Source organism: Muscardinus avellanarius, assembly GCF_963383645.1.
Source record: "Muscardinus avellanarius genome assembly, chromosome: 3".
Lineage (NCBI taxonomy): Eukaryota > Metazoa > Chordata > Mammalia > Rodentia > Gliridae > Muscardinus > Muscardinus avellanarius.
In genome coordinates this window covers 44,179,182-44,203,857 of record NC_137788.1, presented here as the reverse complement: position 1 = coordinate 44,203,857, position 24,676 = coordinate 44,179,182, and the positions used below count along the sequence as shown (strand labels likewise).

Sequence of the window (24,676 nt, the reverse complement as noted above, 5' to 3'; positions counted from 1 at the left end):
GACTTGGCTTAAGGATGAGCAGGGTCTGCTACTGAGAGAGGAAAGGGACGCGGCTCTACTTGCCTTCCATAACCATTGGGGAACGTGAGAATGTAATGTTCATCATAGTCGAGACACGAGACACAACCTGCACAGAGAAGGAACAGAACCTCTGGTGAGGAATGTCAACTGAAAGGGTGAAGGATACTCCATTCAACTGAGGGGTAATTATTCCATACCCACCCTGTTCTCACCTCCAGTATGCACACAATGGCACACAGTCTGGTTACCTGGGGCCATTTTTCTTTACTAGACAAGTGTCTCACTAATATTCAAATGACATAAATCCCTCCTGGGAATGTTGGAAGTTCATCCAATGTCCAGACTTACCCTGCCCAATGTTGTGCACTCCAATTGACATCCCAAGGAATTTTGATTTAGTCCAGATATGAGCATTAAATTGTATCTTCTTGTTAAAACACTCAGCATAAAAGGCTGAAACTGTAAAGTGTTTTCTATTAGTGTACAATACAGCTACAGCCACCCCTCCAAATTCAACTGAGGGTGGAGCTGCTCCATAGGGAAGTTCCTTACCTCCCAAAAAAGAGCTTTAATTTGGCCCTAAAGTGCCTGTCTGCCTTTAAAACTTTCCTCAAAGCACCCATTCAGAGCCAGCACGAGGCTGTGATCAACCCAGGAGGCTAACGTCAGAGCATGCCCCAGCTCCAGTTATACTGTGTAAAGATTACACACCATGTATATGAATTATTTCAAAACTGCTAAGTTCTGTACAACACAGAGCATTATATGCAAGATGAGTGTAGATGTATTGATCACTGGTTTCCTAAATCTCCTCTTTTTCTTTAAACATAGCATTGAGGATGGAACCCAGAGGTGCTCTATCACTGAGTTACATTCCCAGCCTTATTTATTTATTTATTTATTTATTTATTTATTTATTTATTTATTATTTTTGCAGTACTGGGGATGGAACCCAGAAGCATTCTACCTCTGAGCTACACCCCCAGCCCTATTTTTTATTCTTTATTTTGAAACAAGGGCTCACTGAGCTGCAAAGGGCCTCACTAAGTAGCTGAGGCTGGCCGCGAGCTGTGATCCTCCTGTCTCAGCCTCCCAAATGCTGGGATTACAAACATGTACCACCATGCCCGGCCCCAAGCCCTTTTGATTTTAAGACAGGGTCTCACTAAATTGCCCAGGCTGGGCTGAAACTCATGATCCTCCTCCCTCAGCCTCCTGAGTAGCTGAAATGGCTGGGCTGGACCACCACACCAAGATCCAAAAATCCCTTCTTTTATACATATTTAATCAGTGATGCTAGAAAAGTCTATGAAGTTTACACAAGAAACAGACAAGAAGGACCAATCAACTGAATTTCTGCTCAAGTAATAGGGATGAGTGATACAGCAAGCCATAAAACTGACGAGTGAGCTTTCAACTGCTCTCTAGAGGAAGAACCATTTAAGATGGACGTACTGGGTGGATGATGGGAAACCTGCTCAGCCACAAACGTCACGCTGTTTTTGGAAACCCAGGGGACTGGTCCTTCTGAAACTAGCTCCTGCAAGCAAACAGAACATTTTCTTGTGATGTGGGAACAATCAACAAAGCACAGAATCTGTTAACTGGAGTCTTTGATCCCTCCTGTGAACACAACAAACACCCTGCACACACTTCCATTACAGTTACTAGTTATACGACTAGAATCACTACTTTGTGGCAGTATACCTGACTACGCCAAGGCATTCTTTATTTTTATTTTTTGTGTGGTACAGGGATGGAACCCAGAGGCTTTCTACCTCTGGGCTATACTCCCAGACCTATTTTATACTTCATTTGGAAACAGGGTCTAAGTTGCGGAGAGCCTCACTAAGTAGCTGAGGCTGGGTTCGAACCTGTGCGATCCTCCTGTCTCAGCCTCCCAAGCGTGGGGATTACAAGCGTGGGCCACCACGCCCGGCCGCCAAGGCATTCTTGAAGGCCTCATGTGTTGAATGCGGGGCCAGGCCCGGCTAAGAACAGACACATACTACCTCTGCGGTCAGTAAATACTTTATGTGTTGCTTGGAAAGATACAAAGACCAATACATGCCAAGAGGTCTTTTTTTTGCCAGCCCTAGAAACCTTTTAACACATAGTTGACTTCCTTGCAAGTAGTCGTCGTCAATCTCCTGGATGTCAGAGCCATGGGGCTCAGTTCTGGGTAACCTATTCTTTCTTCTCTAGCTAGGTATTTCTAGATAATTTCATCCAAATCTGGCTTTATGATGCCATTTAAACATCTAAAAGTTTCTGGACACCCCATCTCTAACTCAGACCTCTCCCCAAACTCCACACTCAACCTGCGTGTAACAGCTCCACTTCCATGTCTAACAGATCCCTCGAACTCGTTTCAATAGGGGGCTGTATCTTCCCTCCCCAAGTCCACTCTTCTTATTGGTAAACAACACCACTGCCGAAGGACGTATGCAAGGACCCATCTTTCATCGTCTCCCCTCCCTTTCCTCATTCACACCATCTATTAGTTCTACCTCCAAAACATAGCTGATAGCAATCTTCTCTCTTCAATAATTCTGCTTCCTCAATGAAGCACAGAGACACACTTCCAAATTTATTTTTCGAGAAATCTTTAGTTTTTTCAAAGCAAGACGGAGCTTCTGACCAACCATAACATGATCACATGGCCTACGACGCCCTGCACAAGCTGCTCTCTCAGCCCCATCCTCATCTCATGTGCTCTCTCTTCCTCACCATTTTCAAATTATACTGATATAACAGTGCTATGTGGTGAGCATCTTTTGATTGCTGCCATCATTACTATTAAGTGAAACCTTGAATCAGTGTACAAGATAATTAGAAGCATCAGGAAGGACTCACTGTGTTCTCTTCAGTGTCGTTGGGTAGTGTCCAGTGACACTGGAAAATCTCACCCAAGATGGGATTGTACGGCTTTTTGGCAACTGATCCTTTCCTTCCTGCATGGAAGGCGGAGAGGTACCACTTCACAACTTGGACCATTCGATCCCTGGGATCTTTCTGGTCACTAATGCTGCAAGAGAGAAAGACATAGTTAATTAAATGTCCTGCTTATCAGGAGGCCAGCTGATGTAGCAGCTCAGCACGGTCCACCCTGAGACAGACATCCTGAGAAGACCCAGCTCCAGGAGTTACCTCAAAGTGCCTTTTTAAAACTCCAGTATTATATATATATATATGTAAATGCATTGATCTCAGTGTTTGAAGATCCACTTACTTAATCATCACCAATCAGGACATAGAATGTTTCCACTATTCCAGAAAGTTTTACCACCCTGCTTACCAAGCAATCCAACCTCCCCACTGGGGCAAATGCTGCTGCTACTCTGTAGTGCCACCCATTAGTTTTGACTGTTCCAGAACTTCATGTGGCTGCACTGTTTCATTGCCAAATAGATATTTTCTATACCTGTGTTGGCAATTTGATTCTTTTGTAGTAACAGAATACATTCTATGTGGCTACAATTATTTAAATGTATGAAGGCTTCCCAACAAATGACCTATCTTGATGAATGTTCCTCCCATCTGCACCTTAAAAAACTATGTATTTTGCTGGGCATGGTGGCGCACGCTTGTAATCCCAGCATTTGGGAGGCTGAGACTGGAGGATAGCTGTTTGCGGCCAGCCTCAGCTACTTAGGCCCTCAGACCTTAGTGAGACCCTGTTTCAAAATAAAGAATAAATGCTGGGGGTGGTGGTGCATGCTTGTAATCCCTGTACTTGGGAGGCGGAGACAGGAGGATCGTGCAGGTTTGAAGCCAGCCACGCTGGCTTAAGAGACCCTGTTTTCAAATAAAAAAAGTATAAAAATAGGTCTGGGAGTGTAGCCCAGAGGTAAAAGGGTTTCCAGGAACCCCAGTATTACAAAAAAAAAAAAAATAAATAAATAAAAAATAAAAATAAAAATTAGGGCCAGGTGTGGTGGCACACGCTTTTAACCCCAGCATTTGGGAGGCTGAGACCGGAGGATCATGGTTTGCAGACAGCCTCAGCAACTTAGTGAGGCCCTCTGCAACTCAGTGAGACCCTGTTTCAAAATAAAGAATAAAAAATAGGGCAGGGGGTGTAGCTTGGAGGTCAAATACCCCTGGGTTCCATCCCCAAACCCACACACACACACACACACACACACAAAAAGGATATGGGGTGTAGCTCAGAGGTCAAATGCCCCTGAGTTCCATCCCCAGACCTGCAAATAAAACAAAACACCTATGTATTTTATACAACGGTCAAGGCAATATTTAGGAAGGCTGGTTAAATCAACATGACTAAAGATGCTGTTAGCCTTACTGATTTTGTTCAATCAGTTTCTGAGGGACTAATTTTCCCTTTAGTTGAATTTAGCAGCTGCATGTGTGTGCACACGCATGTGTGACTCAGGACTGAACCCAGGGATATTCTACCTCCAGACCTATTTTATTTTTATTTGTAAACAAAAAAGTCTGACTAGGTTGATGAGTCTCACTACTTGCTATGACTGTTCTCAAATCTGCAATCCTCCTGTCTCAGCCTCCCAAGTACTGGGACTACAGGCATGCACCACCAAGCTCCGCTCAGCCACATGGATCTTGAAGCTGCACTAATAGATATAATCACACATTTAGGAGCCCTATTTATTCTTGATAAGTTGATCCTTTCTTTTACCATTACAAAGTATCCCCACTGTCTTTGGTAATAGTCCTCATCTTAAAAGCCTCTTTTGACTGACACTAAGACATGTACCCCAACTGAACTGAATGAATGTTGATGTTCGTTCTTTTCTCTCTCTCTCTCCCTCTCCCTCCCTCCCTCCCTCCCTCTCTGTTGCAGTATTGGGATGGAACCCAGGGGCATTCTACTACTGAGTGGCACCCTTAGCCCTATTTTTTATTCTTTATTTTGAAACAGGGTCTCTCACTGAGATGCAGAGTGCCTAAGTAGCTGAGGCTGTCTGCCAACCGCGATCCTCTGGTCTCGGCCTCCCGAATGCTGGGATTATAAGCATGCGCTACCACGCCCGTCTCACTAAGTTACTGAGAGCCTCACTAAGTTGCTGATGATGGCTGTGAACCTGCAATCCTCCTATCTCAGTCTCCCAAGTAGTGGGATTAAAAATTTGTGCCAAGCTGGGTGTGGGTGTGGACGCTTGTAATCCCAGTACTTGGGAACCTGAGACAGGAGGATTGCACAGGTTTGAAGCCAGCCTCAGCTACTTAGTGAGGCTCTCAGCAACTTAGTGAGGCTCTCAAACTTTTATTTGGAAACCCTGTTTCCAAATAAAATATAAAATAGGTCTGGGAGGTAGAAGGCCCCTGGATTTCATCCCTAGCAAAACACACACACACACACACACACACACACACACACACACACACACTTTGTGCCAAGCTGAGCGTAGTGGCTGAGACCATCGTGGTGGTTTAAGGACAGCCTCAGCTACTTAGGCCCTTTGTAACTCAATGAGACCCTGTTTCAAAATAAAAAAAAGAATACAAAATAGGGCTGAGGGTGTAGCTCAGAGGTAGAATGCCCCTGGGCTCCATCCCCAGTAGTGCAAAAAAAAAAAAAAAAAAAGCTTGTGCTGCAACACTGGTGTTTTTGTTTTTTTCTGGAAACAGGGTCTCACTAGGTTGATGAGAGCCTCACTACTTGCTACCTGCAATCCTCCTGTCTCTGCCTCTCAAGTACTGGGACTGGAAGTGTCACCAACACATCTGGCTGTGTGTGTGTGGAAGGGGGGGCTTGAACCCAGGTCTGGCACATGCTAAGCTGTGCTGTACTACTGCCCAGACCTCTGGCCCTGACCTTTTACTTTTCACTAAGTCGCCTTTCTAATGCAAGTTTCCTCCTCTGAAATGGCACAGGATGATTTTTTTTTTTTTACCCCCAGCCCTATTTTTATTTATTTATTTTTTTGAGGGTCTGGGGATGGAACCAAGGGGCATTTGACCTCGAGCTATACCCCCTGCCCTATTTTTTTATTCTTTATTTTGAAGCCGGGTCTCACCGAGTTGCCGAGGGCCTCACTAAGAACCTGAGGCTGGCCCTGAGCCGCAATCTTCCTGTCTCAGCCTCCCACGTACTGGGATTTCAAGCTTGTGCCACCACACCCAGCTTGCATTTTCCTTTTTTTTCTTTTTCTTTTTTTTTTTTTTTTTTTTGGTGGTACTGGGGATGGAACCCAGAAGCTTCCTACCTCCGGGCTATACTCCCAGACCTATTTTCTATTTTATTTGGAAACAGGGTCTCACTAAGTTGCTGAGAGCCTCACCAAGTAGCTGAGGCTGGCTTCGAACCTGCGCGATCCTCCTGTCTCAGCTTCCCAAGCGCGGGGATTACAAGCTTGCGCCTCCACGCCCGGATTTGCACTTTCCTTTTTAATCTAGTCTGACAACTGCTATTCTCTTAAGTAGAATACATCTAGTGAAATTATTGATATAGATGGGCTTGACTCAACCACCTTTATTATGTTTTCTACCCTTTGTTCCTTGTGCCATTATTTCCTTTTGTGAAAAAAAAAAAGACAAAGTATTTTTAGTATTCCATTTAATCTTAACTATTGGCTCCTTAGCTGTATTTTTGCTTTTATTTACTTATTTATTTTATGGAACTGGGGATAAAACCCAGGGGCATTCTACCTCTGAGCTACACCCCCATCCCTATTTTCAATTTTTTATTTTGAAAAAAGTCTCATTAAGTTGCAGAGGGCCTACGTTGCTGAGGTTGGCTGAGAGCCTGCAATGCGATCCTCCTGTCTCGGCCTCCAAATACTGGGATTATAAGTGTGTACCAAGAGACCCAGCCTATTTATTTTTGTGTGTGTGTGGTACTAGAAATAGAACCCTGGGACATTCTACCTCTGAGCTATACCCCTATCCCTGTTTTTTATTTTGTGAAACAGGGTCTAAGTTGCTGAAAGCCTCACTGAGTAGGTGAGGCTGGCTTCAAACCTGAGTGATCCTCCTGTCTCAGCCTCCCAAGTACTGGGATTACAAGCATCTGTCACCATGCCCAGCTTATTTATGCATTTTTAAAGTGATTAATCTAGAAACCACAAAAGTTTTAATTCTCACAAATAAAATGATGCTTAAATTTAAAATCTGTATCAAATGCACTGATACTTTCCACTTTTATTTGCACATTACCAATAAAAGCTTTTTTGTTAAATTATCTATTAATTTAAACATTGCAGCCGGGCATGGTGGTGCACACTTGTAATCCTCACGCTTGGGAGGTGGAAACAGGAGGATCGCGCAAGGTTCGAAGCCAGCAGCGCCGGCTTAAGAGACCCTGTTTCCAAATAAAAATATTTAAAAAAAAATAGAGGTGTCTGGGAGTGTGGCCCAGAGGTAGAAGGGTTTCCAGGAACGCCAGTACCACAAAAAAAAAAAAGAAAAAAAAATTGCTATCTTTCTCTGAATTGATGCCTCTTGAGAACCGGCTATGTGGTTCTCTTAAATCTTCGTAAGGATATTTGTATATATTAAACTTAGCCACTATGCCAACTCACTATGAAACCTCCAAGATGTGTGTCTGGCTTTAGTAAGGCACAATCCCCGGCCAAGAGATGCAGTCAGGCAGGAAATATTAAAATATTTTCTAATACAAAGAAAAGCCCTGCTACGAGTAAAGCAGTGTGTGTCTGCCTCCTTACAAATCCATCCACCTTCCATTACGTCTGTCCTCGCACACACTGCGCTACTGCAACGCTTTCTATTTAAACCTGTTACAGTCTACAATCTGATACAGACTGTAAACTCCTCAAGGGCAGAAAATGAGACTCTTTTTTTCCTCTGGCTCATAAATGCCTGGCAAATAACAGGTGCTTTAGAAAGGTTTGCTGAACTCAGTTAAGCAAACTTTACCAGGATACTGGGCAAATAAATTAACATTGATTACCAATGTCTAAATCAAATAAGCTTATAACTTTGGTCCTATAAATACTGGCCACTATGAATAGACTCTTAAGTGTTTTCTTAAAGATAAACTTGTTTCCCCAACATAACCACTACTATATAACCTAAACAAGAAGATATCCCAGTATTTGCAAAATATTCAATACCACTTTTACACTGAACTGTCTGGGAAGTTAAGAGGGGATCCATTTATCCTGTGGAGGGCCACTGAGTAACAAACTAAAAAGGAAAACCACTGGTTCTGTAAAATACCTCACAAACAGGTCCGGATGTGCAAAGAAGTCTGCATACATTTCTAAAAGAGATCTTCTTTCGAGAATAAATGTTGGAAGAACTACCTGAAAAACATACATTTGGCCCTTGAGAATCAAATTCCAACACAGATAAACAGACTGCAAAACTATTCAAAACACTTATTCCAATTATGTAACGCCCATCATACATTGCCCAAATATGCTTCTAAAAACTACTTCCAAATGGTCCTGATTCCAGACTGCCCATTAGCCTGCCCTGCAGGTGAATAACAGAAAACAGGTTTTGTGTACTCAAATGTCAATTCCCATTTCCTTTTCTCCTTGAGTGTAAGAGCCAAAAAACAAAACAAACAAAACAAAACAAAAAAACTGGGCGGCCATCCTCCTGCGCCTCCTACCTGTGGGGCATCATATATACATTACACCATGGAACTGAACGGCCCTGTAATATTATTGTCCTTATTAGACAGTAGAGAAAAACAGAGCTCAGATACTGTAAGAGACTTCCACTACTCAATCATTAATGTGGAATTAAAAAAAAAACTGTCAGATTTCGGGGTTTTGTGCATTTTCCTCTGCTGCCATTTCACAATCACAAGACAGATGTATTAGTAAATTTACCTACTTGTAAATTTATATGCTCAAACATATGATAAGCTCCTAGAATGCAAAGAATAAGTTTTATTTACACTTGCATTCAGTTTCCATTACACAATAAGAAATGTTTTTATACTTTTATTGATGCATTAGTCTCACGTCATAATGCAGTTCAGTGACAGTGACACGTGCACAGCACTTGGTGGGCTTTCTCCTGGATCCCTTCCCACCTCCCTCCTGTTTTCCCAAATCAATTTTTAACTGAGCAATTAAAGAATAAACAAAAGGAATAAGAAATAGAGACTGAGAACCAACAGATTCATACTACATTGGCACCATTCAATTTCATATTCAGAGGCATGAATGTAGCAGAGGAAAGTAAAAACAAAACAGGAAACTGGAATATGGAAGAAATAGAAAGATAGAGATTAAACAATAAAAAAGATGGTGCACGCCTGTAACCCCAGTGCTTGGGAGGCAGAGGCAAGAGGATCACAGGTATAAGGCTAGTCTCAGCAAACTAGCAAGACTCTTTTTCAAAGAAAATAAATAAGTAAATAGGGCTGGAGGTCTAGCTCTCAGGTAGAATGTCCCTGGGTGTAATTCCCAGTACCCAAAACAAACAATTTTATGTGGTAACACAGATGGAACCTAGGGGAATGCTACACACCTAGCCCTATTTTATTTTTTATTTTGAAACAGGGTCTAAGCCACAGAGGGCCTTGTTAAGTTGCTGAGGCTGGCCACAAACCTTCGATTCTCCCATCTCAGCCTCCCAAGTACTGGGATTATAATGGTGTGCCACCATGCCTGGCTAATAAGATACAAACTTAAGGCATGACTGTAATTATACTTTGAGATGCATACAAAAAATAATTATTTCAGAAACTATTGGGAATGTAGTCATTTGTTACCATAAAGATTGCTAAAATGGCTAATTTTTTACATCTCAGTAAAAAATTATTGCCATCACATCATTCATAATATAATATGCTTTTAGTGGCTATGAATCCAAATAAGGATTATCTGGAGGAAGAAATTATGTGAGTTAATTACAAACTTGACTGTGGTAAACATTTTTAGTGACTGCCTAGTCCCTGCTGAATTCTGCTTCAGTTCAGGGTGGTTATGGTTGCAGGGATGGATGTGTATTAATCTAAACCAAACGTTTAACCCTTGCCAGTGACTGATCTCATCAGTGCAGCAGGCCACTTCTGGGAAAGAATGTCCTACTAACAAAAGGGCAGTAGCCATGCAATCTAATGACTACTGGGGACAAGTGCCTGCAGGAATTCTACCTAGTGCACTCCTCGTAAGTATCTTGGGCTCCACAAATTAGTGTTATCTTTGTGTTTCTATTCTCATTTAGATTTAGAATAAAATGTTTTATTATAGTTTTTTATTTTACTTTTTTTGCAGTATTGGGGGTGGAACCCAAAGACATTCTACCTCCAAGCAACACCCCCAGCCCTATTTTATTTATTCTTTATTTTGAAACAGGGTCTCACTGAATTGCAGAGGGCCTCACAAAGTAGTGGCTAAGGCTGTCCTTGAACCGAGATCCTCCTGTCTCAGCCTCCCAAATGCTGGGATTACAAGCGTGCGCCACCACGCCCGGCTCTGCCCGGCTGTTTTATTATAATTTTATACTGTATAACCGGTTAAAGACAGACCACATATAGGATAAATGGTCCTATATAGCTATATAGTAAGCTTTAACATCTAGATTTATGTAAACACACTCTCTGATCTTCACACAAAGACAAAATTGCCCAACAACACATTTCTCAGACCATGTCCCTGTGGTTAAGTGATGCAGGACTAATTATCAAGAGGTATTACAGTAGGTTTAATACTTTTATTGGTACATTGTAATTATACATCATATGAGATTGAAAGTGATATAAACATATGCACGCAAGTCTTGATGTGTTACCCTGCCAACCCCCATACTGATAGTGAGATCGGTGTGACACCGTCATATATGGACATAGCATTATTTGAACTGTTTCCTTCATCGGGTTTTCTCCCTGTTCTCACCTCCCTCCCCCATCCCTTTCTTCTATCTACTGGTCTCTCTCCTCAATTATCTGAAGTCTCTTTTGTTTTGTTTTCTCTCTAGCTTCTACATATGACTCTTGACTTTCTGAGGCTGGCTGATCTCAGTATAATCTCTAGTTCTATTAATTTTCTTGCAAATACATAATTTGGTTCTTCTTTATGGCTGAGTAAAATTCAACTGTGAATGTATACTACATTTTCATTTTCCATTCATCTTTTGATGGACACCAAAGTTGGCCCTATAATTTGCTATTGTCAACTGTAGTGCTATAAATATGGGTATGTAACAGATTGGCATAGTATTCTGACATTAATTCTTTTGGAAAGATACGGGGAAATGGTATAGCTGGGTCATATGGTAGTTAAATTCCTAGTCTTTCGAGGATCTCGACAGTGGTTGTACTGACTTACAATCCCACCAATAGTGTATGAGAATTCCCATTTTTCTACATCCTTACCAGTGTTTATTATTGTTTGTATTTTTGATGATTGCTATTCGAACTAATCTCACAATAGTTTTTTTTTAATTTTTTTGTGGTACTGGGGTTCCTGGAAGCCCTTCTACCTCTGGGATACATTCCCACGGGCCACACTCCCAGACCTATTTTTTTTACTTTTTATGTGGAAACAGGGTCTCTTAAACTAGCAAGGCTGGCTCCGAACCAGCGCGATCCTCCTGTCTCTGCCTCCCAAGCGCAGGGATTACTAGCGTGCGCCACCATGCCTGGCTCTCACAATAGTTTTGATTTGCATTTCTCTGGTTGTTAATGATGTTGAATATCTTCATATATTTATTGGCCATTAGTATTTTTCTTTTCTCTTTTTCTTTTTTGCGGTACTGGGGACAGAACCTAGGGGCACTGCACCTCCGAGCTACACCTCTAGCCCTATTTTTTAAGTCTTTTTATTTTATTTTACTTTTTTTGCAGTATTTGGGGTGGAACCCAGAGACATTCTACCTCCAAGCGACACCCCCAGCCCTATTTTATTTATTCTTTATTTTGAAATAGGGTCTCACTGAGTTGCAGAGGGCTTCACTAAGGAGCTGAAACTGTCTACGAACCATGATCCTCCGGTCTCAGCCTCCCAAATGCTGGGATTACAAGCGTGTACCACCACGCCTGGCTTAAGTCTTTTTATTTTTGAAACAGGGTCTCAATGAATTGTGAAGGGCCTCGCTAAGTAGCTAAGGCTGTCCGCGAACTGCCTCCTGAGTTCTGGGATTACAAGCGTGCAACACCATGCTTGGCTTGTATTTTTTCTTTTGAGAAGTGTCTATTCAGTTCAACTGCCCATTTTTTGGACTGGAATTATTTTTGGATTATGTTTTTTTAGAGTTCTTTATGTATTCTAGTCCTCTATCAGCGGAGTATCTGGCAAAGGTTTTCTCCCATTCTGTAGGTTCTCTTAGACTCCTGATTTTTTCTTTTGCGAAGGGCCTAAGTAACTGAGGCAGTCTGTGAACCATGATCCTCTTGTCAGCCTCCCAAATGCTGGAATTACAAGCTTGTGCCACCACGCCCAACTCAGTAGTGGTTTTCTTAATGACTCTCTAAATCCACAATCAAAATGAAGCTCACTAGTGACAAAGACTATTATAATGGAGTTGGATTTGTCATAACAAAGGTAAAAATCTTAAATTTTTGGAAAGCTAGGTATATAATAATTCAACCAATATATAAAATAGGTCTGGGAGTGTAGCCCGGAAGTAGAAGGGCTTCCAGGAACCCCAGTACCACCAAAAAAATAAAATAAAATAAATAAATAAATAAATAAATAAATAAAATAATTCAACCAAGTGAAACACAACTCAAATCCTCAAAACAAAGGCAAATGTGGAAAGATTATACATTTTTATTTATTTTGGGATACTGGGAAATGAAATCAGTGGCATTCTAACTGAGCCATACCCCAGCCCCATTTTATTTGATTTACTTATTTTAGTAATATATTTATTTGTTTAGTGTACTGGGGATTGAACCCAGGGGCATTCTACCTCTGAGCTATATCCTCAGCCCTTTTTATTTTATTATTTGGAAACAGGGTCTCACTGAGTTGCTGATAGCCTCACTAAGTTGCTGAGACTGGCTTTGAACCTGTGATCCTCCTGTCTCAGCCTCCTAAATACTGGGATTACCATCTTGTGATACCATTCCTGGCCCCATTTTATTTTTATTTCGAAACGGTCTAAGTTTTTGAGAGTCTCGCTGAAACTGTCCTCAAACCTGTGATCTTTTTGTCTCAGACTCCCAAGTATTGACTGGGATTACAGGCATGCACCACCACACCCAGCTAAGATTACACATTTTAAAATTACAGGCCAGATTAGAATGTTCTGCTACTTAATATGACTCTGTTGAATTGCTTAAAAACTCTGAATTTAGTTTCCTCATCTATAAAATGGAGTTAACAATAATACCTCCTATGTAGTGCTGTGGTGAGAAATAAGTAAAAGATGCTGCTAGAAATGCCCTGTTCAGTTTGACGTTGTGTGAACATCATAGAATATGACCGACATATACAAGGGCACCCATAAAACAGTTTTCTAAGTCAACTGGGCATTCTCTCTAGAACCCCAGGTTTCTATATCCATTGTATACATGCATCATACAATTCTACACTCACTACCTCTTCCAGTCCTTACAAGGACCTGTGGAGTGGGCCACTGTGTGTCCATTTTGCATGTGATCACGAAGGAAAGCATTTGGTCACAGCCACCTGGTTTGGCAATAGCAGAGGTAGCAAACACAGGTCCTCTGGCTTCAAGATCAGAATGCTGTTCATTTGGATTCTATGCACACAATATTGCTATTGAGGCTTTGCCTAAACTACTCTTCACACCCAAAATAATTTCTAATTTTCACGAATAAAATTCAGATCTTAATCTGTACAACCTATACACTATTTCTGAAGAATTTATTCTTGCTTCACTTACTAATAGATGGATGCATCTATAAAGTTTATTATTTTTTATTGGTGCATTGTAGTCATACATCTTAGTAGAGTACAAGAAGGTAGAGGCATACATGCACATATCACTCATTTAGCCCTTCCCCAGTTCCCAGCCCATTCCCTCCCCCCTCTATAGGGTTTTTAGTTTACTTATGTACATATATAACAAATGACAAGACACAAATATAACAGAAGTTGTATCATTTTACAGTATTTGCCAGCACGCTCACTACCCAATCACTAAGCATCACACCTACCTCATAAAACAGACAAATGCCAAACGTGGTCCTTACCTTAGTAAGATCCATCCCGAGCCTGACTTGTGACAAGAGGTGCATGATGACACTCTTGTGCTCCTCCACCGACCCAGCCTCCCCTTCGTCATCTCTGTCATCATGAGAATCAAAAAGGTCTAAAACAGAACACATTTTCTTAGACTCCTGCCACACATTACAAATATTTGTTAAGGAGAAAAAAAGTGAAACGCTTAAAGATCCCTTACCAGCATCACTTGTCCCATTGGACATGGAAGAATTCAGTGACTCTGTGGTATCTGGGCGCTTCAAACTATTTCCTGAGCTGCTGTGTGTCAGGACTGAGGCAGATCCAGAAGAACTAAAACAAAGTTAATCACCTTTGTAAGCTAGAGAGCAGTTTGGAATCATAGGAAGATGTGAAGTTAACCTATAGAGCTACTTAAAACTAATATCCACAGAGAAGTGACAAACAAACTAGACTTATAGTTAGCTGGTTATATACATGTATACACATGCTCCCATCTCTCGTCCTGTCACTTGCAATCCAAACTATGAATCATGAGGTCTAATGACAAGGCCTCTTGGGTGTGTGTGTGTGTGTGTGTGTGTGTGTGTGTGCGCGCGCGCGCGCGCGCTCCTGAGCACTGAACCTACCTCTATCTCCGAGCTACACCTCCAGACCTATTTTTAAATTAATTTTTTTTCTTTGCAGTACTGGGGATGGAACCCAGGGGCATTCTACCTCTGAGCTATACCCCCAGCCCTATTTTTTATTCTTTATTTTGAAATAGGGTCTCACTGAGTTACAAAGACCTCACTAAGTAGCTGAGGCTGTGCACAAACCGCAATCCTCCTGTCTCAGCCTCCCAAATGCTGGGATTACAAGTGTGTGCCACCACGCGTGGCTCCTATTTTTTAATTTTTATTTTTGAAAGAGTCTCGCTTGATTGGTAAGAGTCTTACTACTTGCCGAGGCTGTCCTTGAACCTGCAATCCTGTCTCAGCCTCCCAAGTTCTGAGATTACAAGCATGTACCACCACGCCCAGCTTTGTCTTGTGCTTTTTGCTCAACCAACCAAGCCAATGTTGAAAGGCAAGGGAGAGATGCTAAAATCCATTTTCTGACTGGGTTTGTAGACATGTGGACATGTCACTGTTCTTGGCAACAATGTCCAGAACATCTGAAGTGGCAACAGTCTTACTAATTCTCAGAAACATGTCTTGTCTGTATTTTTGAGATCCTTTGATAAAAGCCCACGATGACATTAACATTCTTTCCAGTTGCTAAAAGGATGTATTTGTAATTGTAAAACAGAAGGAAAACTACTTTTACAATTTATGGCCTTATGAATTACTTAACAGGCTCTAAAATATTTTCTCTATTAGATTATTAGTTATATCTGTGATCATAAGTATTTCTATATAAACTGATGAATAATCAGGAAGGTATACAGCTTAATTATTAAATATAAAAATTAAAAACAGATTTCTCACACTGTAGGTACTTGTCAAAAAGGTAAAAATATAATAATCACAATCTTATTAGAAACCAATAGATAAGAAACATTATGCATTCTATTTATATACAGTTTATCTGTGTTACTCCTCCTTTTGGTCTTTTATTTAAAATTAATAAACGTTTTTTGTAATACAGCAGTTTTAGGTTCAAGGTATAACTGGGTGTAAAGTACAGAGAGTTCCCATAGTCAACCTATCCCTGCATGTGCTCAGCCTTCTCCGTCAACCTCCTGCAGCAGAGGGGTGCACTGGTTACCAGCCTATAGTCCAAGTTTACATTATTGTTCACTTGGTGCTACACACTCTGTGGGTTATAAGACAAATGTGTGACCACATGTATCCACCATCACAGCTTCCTACAGATAGTTCCCTTGCCCTAAAAGTCCTCTGGGTTCTTCTTGTATTAGAACACTAAAATATTAAAATTAGAATCATGCTGTGGTTTCTAATTTCAACACTGTTTACCCTGGGTATGTATCTTCTTTTGATTGGCTTTTCAAAAATCCTTAGGGAACTAAATACTATTTCTTTGGTAGTTTAGTAGTATACATCACAAGGTACTGTAGCTAACATCTACCTCATCAGTTTTGAGAGGCAATGAATAATATACATGAAAGACCTAGGTAAAAGAAATCAAATTATCATTAAATAAAAAAACTGCATGAAAATTATCTTCAAATCTTCTGTGGCTCTTTAATACATCACCAAAATAGCCAATCTTTTAAATCCATTGTCCTACAAACCTCAAATCCTATAAAATTACATCTTATTTTAGGTTAAATTTCAAAAGTCCTATCTATGTGTTTTTCTGTGTGTGTGTGTTTGTGTGTGTGCAGTGGGGGGTTACTAGGGACTGAATTCGCATGTACCATCACACCCAGCAATGTGCTTCCCCCCCCCCCCCTCTTTACCCACGGCTAGAAACTATGCCTGGGCCAAGCGAAATATTCAATAAGGTTCAAAATGGAAACAATGTGATAAAGCCTTAGCCATTCAACCATTTACCTCAAACCAAAGTATTTAAGGGCTCAGTTAATTATGACAACACACACAGGTACAGGGCAGGTTTATCTGCAGTGGGCTAACTTGATTTCTCTCACATGTGGAAGGTAGGAAGTAACCGGGATACAGAGGGACTTTAGATAATGGATGAAAAACCTGAGTAGAGTGAAGGAAGTGGTTTAGAGGAAGGAGAATTAGTGAAGGAAACGTTTCCACTGACAATATGTACCTACATAAGAACACTAATGCCAATCTCACTATCGTCTGGGGAAGGGGGCAGTGGGGAGGGAGCCAGGGAAAAGCCCACCAAATGCTGTATGCAATGTCACCACTACTATTAACTTCATTATGATGCAAGACTATCATGCACCAATAAAGAGATCATAAAGTACAAAAAATTAAAAATCTAAGCGTACTTATATCAACAGATGCATTGTGTACCTAGAATGAGCCATACACAATGTGCATCTCTATGTAAGGGAAGCATAATAATCCCAGGCGATTATGCTCAGAGAGTCAACTATGGGCCTGCCTGTGTCACACGGCTGGAAAGCAGGGGAGCCGCTTCAAAAGCAGATCAGGCTCCTTATGAATGTGTAAACGACCCTGCTCAGTTAACATACTTCACATGGAAGTGGCCATTACTCAGGTCTTTAGAAACAACAGTGGAAGGATATAAGCTTTCAAGTTCTCTTTCTTCAGAGATAAAAACAGTAGATAGAAACTGGCCTTGAGAGTTAGAAAACTAGTGGTGGCAGTTAATGCTGAGGCGCTATCACAGCTCAGAGCTACAGATGTCAGCAGAGAATATAAATAGAGTGTGGCCAGGTGTGACGGCACATGCTTGTAATCCTTGTACTTGGGAGGCTGAGACAGGAAGATCACAGGTTCAAGGCCAGCCTCAGCTACCTATGAGACCCTCCACAACTTAGTGAGATCCTGTTTCAAATTAAAGAATAAAAAATAGGGCTGGGGGTGTAGCTTGGAGGCAATATGCCTCTGGGTAAAATCTTCAGTACCGAAAAAAAAAAAAAAAAATCCAGTGTGTAAACAGGACAAGGTTACAAGACTGAATTTGAAGGGATTTAAAACCACATTAAAAACAAGAAGCAAACAAGTGAACAAAAACCACTGTGCCAGCCAATAAAGTATATGTAGTCACTACCAGTTTGTGCTTCTAGATTAGGGTATCTAAGGAGAGTGTGAAATTGAGTGGAAAAGGAACCAGTATGCATTAAGACGAACATAGTAGAATTGAAATCTAATTCCCCCTCCCCCCTTTTTTGCTTTTTGTGGTGCTGGAGACATTCTACCTCCAGGTCACACCCTCAGCTCACTTCTATTTTTTAATGGGAAATGGGGTCTTGCTAAGTTAAGATCTCTCAGCCAAGCTAAGAGCCTTGCTAAGTTGCTGGTGCTGAGCTCAAACCTGCAATCCTCTTGTCTCAGTCTCCCAAGTACTGGGATTACAGGTGTTTACCACCACGTCCGACTTTTAAACTCTTCTGAATAGAAGACTCATAAACTGTGTTAGTTATGGGGTAAAGTACAGGGAAGGCACAGAGAAAGAAGTTTAAAATAGGGAGATATGGGAGAAGCCTCCTAGCCTACAGATGAATTTGTAGATATGACAGGTGCTTAAAACTTTTCTATTTCCTAAAAGTTTAGAGTATCCCTAAAGTGGGGCAAAAACTCTCAGTGACAAAAGCACCTAACCACATATTATCAAGCTTTTACTGTATATAATTAATTGCATTCTTTTAAAGGATAGACAAGTTCATTAGCAAGAGACTTTCAACTGGGTTTTCTTTAGAATAGCTAATATCTGCTGAAAGAGATTGTCTTTAATTTTGTTTAAATAAAACAATGACTGAACCCTTTAAAATCAACTTTTTATTTTAGCAATTTCTTCTATATGTTTTTTAAAACACACTAGCAATATATATATATATATATATATATATATATTTTTTTTTTTTTTTTTTTTTTTTTTTTTGGGTGGGGGAGGTACTGGAAATTGAGCCTAGAAGCATTCAGCCCCACACTATCTTTATTCTTTACTTTGAAACCAGGTCTCACTAAGTTGCAGAGAGCTTCACTAAGAAGCTGAGGCTGTCTAAGAATTTGCAATTCTCCTGTCTCAGCCTCCCAAGTACTGGGATTACAAGTACACAACATCATGCCTGGTTCTATCATCAACTTTTTAGAAATTAAACTTAAATTTCTATTGGCAAATTGGTAATAATGATTTCTCAGTAGTTTATTTTTCAATATACAACATTAAGAAAACAAACCAACCAACAAGTAAACAAAAACCCAAGCCAGGCATGGTGACATATGCCTATAATCCTTGTGCTTGGGAGGTGAGGCAGGAGTATCCAGGTCAAGGCCAACCTGAGCAATAAACAATAATAATGAAGATGATGACGATGATAATAAAAGGGCTGAAGGTATAGCTCAGTGGTAGAACATCCCTGGGTTTAATCCCCACCACACACACACAGAAGAAGAAAAAGAAGTGAAACAAAGCCAGTTCCATGTCTTAACCATCTATGTTCACCTAGATCAATAGATTTTACTTTTCCCACATTCAAAAGCTGAATTTCACACAGTAAATAAAAAAACTTCATAAACCAAAATAGTCATTTTCCTTAAAACTATTGAGGTTCTGAGCTGTTAAGATGCAATTTTAGATCAATGCTATATTTCTCAGCTCATGCGCATATTTAAGAGAACTACAATTCTACACGATATTTCTTATTAAAAGAAACCAAAATTCAGGCTGGGCGTGGTGGCGCATGCTTGTAATCCCCGCGCTTGGGAGGTGGAGACAGGAGGATCACGCTGGTTCGAAGCCAGCCTCGCTGGCTTAAGAGACTCTGTTTCCACATAAAAATGTTAAAAAATAGGTCTGGGAGTGTAGCCCGTGGGAGTGTATCCTGGAGGTAGAAGGGCTTCCAGGAACCCCAGTACCACCAAAAAAAAAAAAAAAAAAAAAACCCCAAAATTCAATGTCTAAGGACTGAAGGACTGATCGAAAATACTTAGTACAAGTCTACATGTGAATTTGCAATCTATCTATCTTTTTTTTTTGATACTGGGGATTGAATCCAGGGGCATCCTACCCACCCACACTCCCTTCCCCTCCCTCCCTTACTCTTCTCTTTTTTCTTTCTGTGTGGTACTAGGGATTGAACTCACAGGCATTCTACATCTGAGCTACACATCCTCAGCCCTATTTTAATTTTGAAAGAGGGTCTTACTAGGTTGCTGAGTGTCTCACTACTTGCTGAGGCTGTCCTTGAACCTGTGAGTCTCCTGTCTCAATCTCCCAAGTACTGGGAATACAGGTGTGTGCACACTTGACCAAATTAGTAACTTCTTACAAACAGAACCCAAAATATGGCAATAGTACTATACCCCAACACAGCGGAAAAAAATAGGAAAAAAATCCTAGCAAAAACTAAGCCAAATACATCTAAGACAAAGATAAATAAAATGAAAGTAAATATTCATTTGTTTTTTATAATAATAGCTATTTTGATGTGTCAAGACACTAAGCACTTGACTTACATTATTCTCATTTAAATAATCTGATCCCTTGGTAATGAAACTATTATTATTCCCATTTTACAAACAAGGAAAATGAGGATTATATAAGTAAAATAACTTGTTCACGGTCACATACTTTTGAAACAAAACAGATTTAGAATTCATTCTTTCTGAGAGTCCACAATCTAGTCTTACCATTAGGGCTGGCAAGTATTTTGCATATTAGCTAACATGCAAACATATGTTAAAAACCTTTACTGTTCAACAGTACAAACGTAGCTTTCACCTGATGGGATAAAATAAGTCAAATATTTTCTAATGAGGGATGACCTACCACAAGATCTGTCAAAATCTTCTCTGGAATCCATATTTTCCTTCATTTCCATTGCTATTGTTACCAGGCCCTGGCTGGTCTCGCTAACTATAATCCAGGGCCCTGCATTGAATTCTAATTTAGGCAACTCTTTCTAAAATGCAGACCTGACCAATAGCTGGCATAACTATGGGAAAGAAAAATGTTCAAAATTAAAAAAAAAAAAAATAGGACTTTTCATGCCCTTGTCAACTTCTGCATTTTTTTAAAGCCACTTACACTTTATGTCTCAGTCATACCAAACTACTTACAACTCTCAACCCAGCTCTTCTTGCCTCCAGGCCTAACTGGGTTTCAGCTGCACTTGCCCCTCCTCTTCTTAGCCCCATTTCCTTTCTTCTTACTCATCCACATCTCACCATGGGATCACATTCTCTCCCTCCTCTGGGAATCCTCTGACCTGCTGACACTTCAAATGTCCCAACACTTTCTATACTTATCCTTTCCACAAGCTCTGGTCTAAGTATCTGTGTCCTCTCAGAATTCATATGCTGAGTTATTTATTTATTCTTGGTGGTACTGGGGACTGAACTCGGGCATTATAGGTCCGAGCTAAACCCTCAGCCCATTTTATTTTTTGTTTTGAAACAGGGTCTCTTTAGATTGTTGAGAGTCTCACTATGTTGCAGGCTGTCCTTGAACCTATGATCCTGTCTCAGCCTCCCAAGTAGAATTATAGGTGCACATGGCTGAATTACCTGGCTTACATGTTGAACTTTTTTTTTTGGTGGTACTGGGGATTGAACCCAGAGGCATTCTACCCTCAAACTACACCCCCAGCCGAACTTTATTTCTTATTTGGAAATGGCCTCACTAGGTTGATGATTGTCACTACTTGCTGACACTGTCCTCAAACCTGTGATCCCTCTGTCTCGGCCTCCCAAGTGTAGGGATTACAGATGTGTACCACCACACCCAGCATATGTTGAACTTTAATTCACCATGTGATAGTAGTGGGAGGCACATTCTTTGGGCACTAATTATGTCATGAGGGGGTACCCTCATAAATGGATTAGAGTCCTCTCATGAGAGGCCCACGTGTCCCTCCCACCATGTGAGGATGTAGCCAGAAGGCACCATCTCTGAACCAGAAAGTAAGCCCTCCACAAGATCAAATCTTCTAGTCACTTGATCTTGAGATTCCCAGAATCTAGGACTGTGAGAAAAAAACTTCTATTAATAAGATACCAGTTTCAAGCTGTCAGACTAAGAGACCGCATCTTGTATCTCAATGGATTATACATGTCTGTCTGTTCTCCCAATAGACTGTAAATTATGTGAGGGCAGGACCATGGTCATTTTAACTTCTGTATCATCCCCCCACCAAATATAGAGCCTGACTTATCCATGTTGAATATCTCCACTCCAGTACATAAGTGACAGCAAACTTATATTTGTATAATACTTTATAGCTTATGCACTTAATGGTCTCTTCTCCTAATACTGGTCCTACAGAAATGTCCAGAATTGAACTAACACTATCAGCACATTACCACAGCTGGTGCTATTTGTTCCATGTGGATGAAGTCCTGAATAAAATCAAAACTCTCACAGAACTGCCAACTAAAAGTAATTTTCCATGACTTTATAAGGCAAGATCATATTAATGCCAGTCTAAAAACCGAGTTGTACCTTTAAAAATCAGGAGAGTCACATAAATACATACTTATTCACATACTTACTCTATTAAGCGCTTTGGGGATGAGCCACTTTGATGGAATTCATCTGCATCATAGAATTCATCTTCACTGCTAGAGTAAGAGAACTCTGGGACTGTATTTGGAGACAAGTTGACATGGCTTGGAGAAGTTAGACTGCTACTAGGTGGTGAATGCCCACTGCCTAGAAGTTAACAAGTTCTCAATTAGGGGAAAATGTAGATAATTAGGGAGATGAGGCCAAACAGACCTTTCTAAGACCAAGAGTTTGGTTAAGTTAAAAGTCTTTATACTATTTGAAAAGAAAATCAACATTTAAATTAAACAATGAAAAGGCATATGTTACAGGAAGGGGAAACAGACTTTTAAATAAATTCCTAAAACTCGATGTCCCTATTCTATAATTTAAGATTAATGTATTTTTAATATTTGAAAGGAAGCTCTTTTTTTCTTTTCTTTTTTTTGGTGGTACTAAGGATGGAGCCCAGGGGCATTCTATCTCCAAGCTACACACCCCAGCCCTAATTTTTTTTTTTATTTTTATTATTTTGAATCAGGGTCTCTCTGAGTTGCAAAGGGCCTCACTAAGTAGCTAAAGCTGTCTGTGAACTGAGATCCTCACATCTCAGCCTCCTAAATGCTGGGATTCAAAGCGTGCGCCACCTACCCCTAGCTAGATAGGGAGTTCTTTTGATTATATAAATATTGAGGCTGAAAGTCCTATGATAAATATCAGTACCTACGGGAAGCCAAGGCTCTTATTTATACTATAGGATACGCAAAAGAGAGAGTATCAAGACATGAATGTTAAAAGAAGCACTTGGAATATCATAATCATATAGTTCATTTTTCACAGTAGTCACATGGAAAATGTAAAACTCCTGGAAAAACCCTGAGCGCACACCACCTATAGGCTTTCCTCCACTAAGCCAAAGTAGGGTGCCTGGGGCTCAGAGGTGGAGATGAAACATAGAGGGCCACTATGTAAAGAATGAAGAAAAGGGAAAGTCAGGAAGAACACCTTTGTACTACTAAACAGCCTAAAGAAATGGAAGTTAATGGAGGCCAGAGAAAGATGACTACCATATAATCTTTGAGATGATCTGGTCATAATTGAATAATAAAACAAAAGCTAAATTGGGCATAGTGGTGCATGCCTGTAATCCCAGCACTTGGGAAACGGAGACAGGAGGATCACAGGTTTGAAGTACTCAGTAGTGTAATAAGTCTCTAGCAACCTATCAAGACCCTATTTCAAAATAAAACATAAAGAGGGCTGGGGGTATATCTCAGAGGTAGAATGCCTCTGGGTTCAATCCCCAGTGCTAAATAAATAAATAAAGTATCAAAGGGAACACTGAGAACAGTTCATTTACTGCATATCTAAGGGATATCAGGTATTTATGCCAACTTATAATAGATGCTTGGTAGTGACCAAAGTTAAGGCAATGCTGGCAATCAAAAGCCAAGGTCACAATTCTGAAAGAAACTGAAGACAGCAACAATAAAAATGTATACAGAACTACCCCTGGGTTTTTCGTAAATCTTTGGTTCAGTAGTTAACTGAGATCTTCTTATGAGAGCAAACACATGATTTTTTTAGTTGCACTTTTATTTCTTTATGTTAGTGAGAAAAAGAAAAGAAAGATAAGATAAAGGAATAAGGATGAAAACTCAAGACAGAAATCACACAGGAGTTTAATTTTTAAATTTCTTAAATTCATCTCCTCTAAAATGCTGATGAGAGTTTTGAACTATCTTCTTCTGAAATACTTTTCATAAAATTATTTAAAATAAAATTAATACAACAAAAAGCACCCCATATTTTCAAAACAAATAACTAGTTCTTCGTGTGTGTGTGTGTGTGTGTGTGTGTGTGTGTGTGTGTGTGTGTGTATGTGTGTGTGCGTGTTACTGGGGATTGAACCCAGAGGGGTTCTGTTACAGGTTTTTTTTTTTTGTTTTATTTTGGGTGTTTTGGGTATTAGAGATGGAATCTAGGGCCATTTTACCTCCAAGCCAAATCCCCAACCCCATTTTTTTTATTCTTTATTTTGAAACTAGGTCTCACAAAGATGCAGATGGCCTCACTACGTAGCTGAGGCTGTCCACAAACCCCAATCTCCTATCTCAGCCTCCTAAATACTGGGATTACAAACCATGTGTCACCACACCCAGCTTATCTCTGAGTTTTTATTTTTTATTTTTGGTGGTATGGGGGATGGAACCCAGAGGCTTTTCTACCTCTGAACTACACTCCTAGACTATTTTATATTTTATTTGGAAACAGGGTCTAAGTTTCCGAGAGCCTCACTAAGTAGCTGAGGCTGGCTTTGAACATGCACGATCCTCTTGTCTCAGCCTCCCAAGCGCAGGGATTACAAGTGTGCGCCACCACGCCCGGCTCTGAGTTTTTATTTTGAAACAGCACCTCACTAAGTTATTGCACACTGGTCTCAAGTCTCCAATCCTCCCGTCTCAGCCTCCCAAGTACTGGGATTACAGCTGTGCACCACTGTG

The 24,676-nt window shown here is 40.5% G+C and overlaps 1 protein-coding gene across 7 annotated transcripts in view; it reads right to left on the bottom strand.

The window, feature by feature from the left end:
* OSBPL9 (oxysterol binding protein like 9) overlaps positions 1 to 24,676 on the bottom strand; it is a gene marked incomplete at its 5' end in the record, with an annotated part of 159,392 nt that overhangs the window by 4,309 nt on the left and 130,407 nt on the right. For all 7 annotated transcript variants that reach the window (XM_080691784.1, XM_080691785.1, XM_080691779.1 and 4 more), the window contains 8 exons: positions 64 to 127; positions 370 to 480; positions 1,477 to 1,561; positions 2,878 to 3,049; positions 8,185 to 8,270; positions 14,090 to 14,208; positions 14,299 to 14,411; positions 22,181 to 22,340. In XM_080691784.1, the coding sequence (XP_080547910.1) occupies positions 64 to 127; positions 370 to 480; positions 1,477 to 1,561; positions 2,878 to 3,049; positions 8,185 to 8,270; positions 14,090 to 14,208; positions 14,299 to 14,411; positions 22,181 to 22,340 (910 nt within the window). The remainder of the gene's footprint in view (positions 1 to 63; positions 128 to 369; positions 481 to 1,476; positions 1,562 to 2,877; positions 3,050 to 8,184; positions 8,271 to 14,089; positions 14,209 to 14,298; positions 14,412 to 22,180; positions 22,341 to 24,676) is intronic.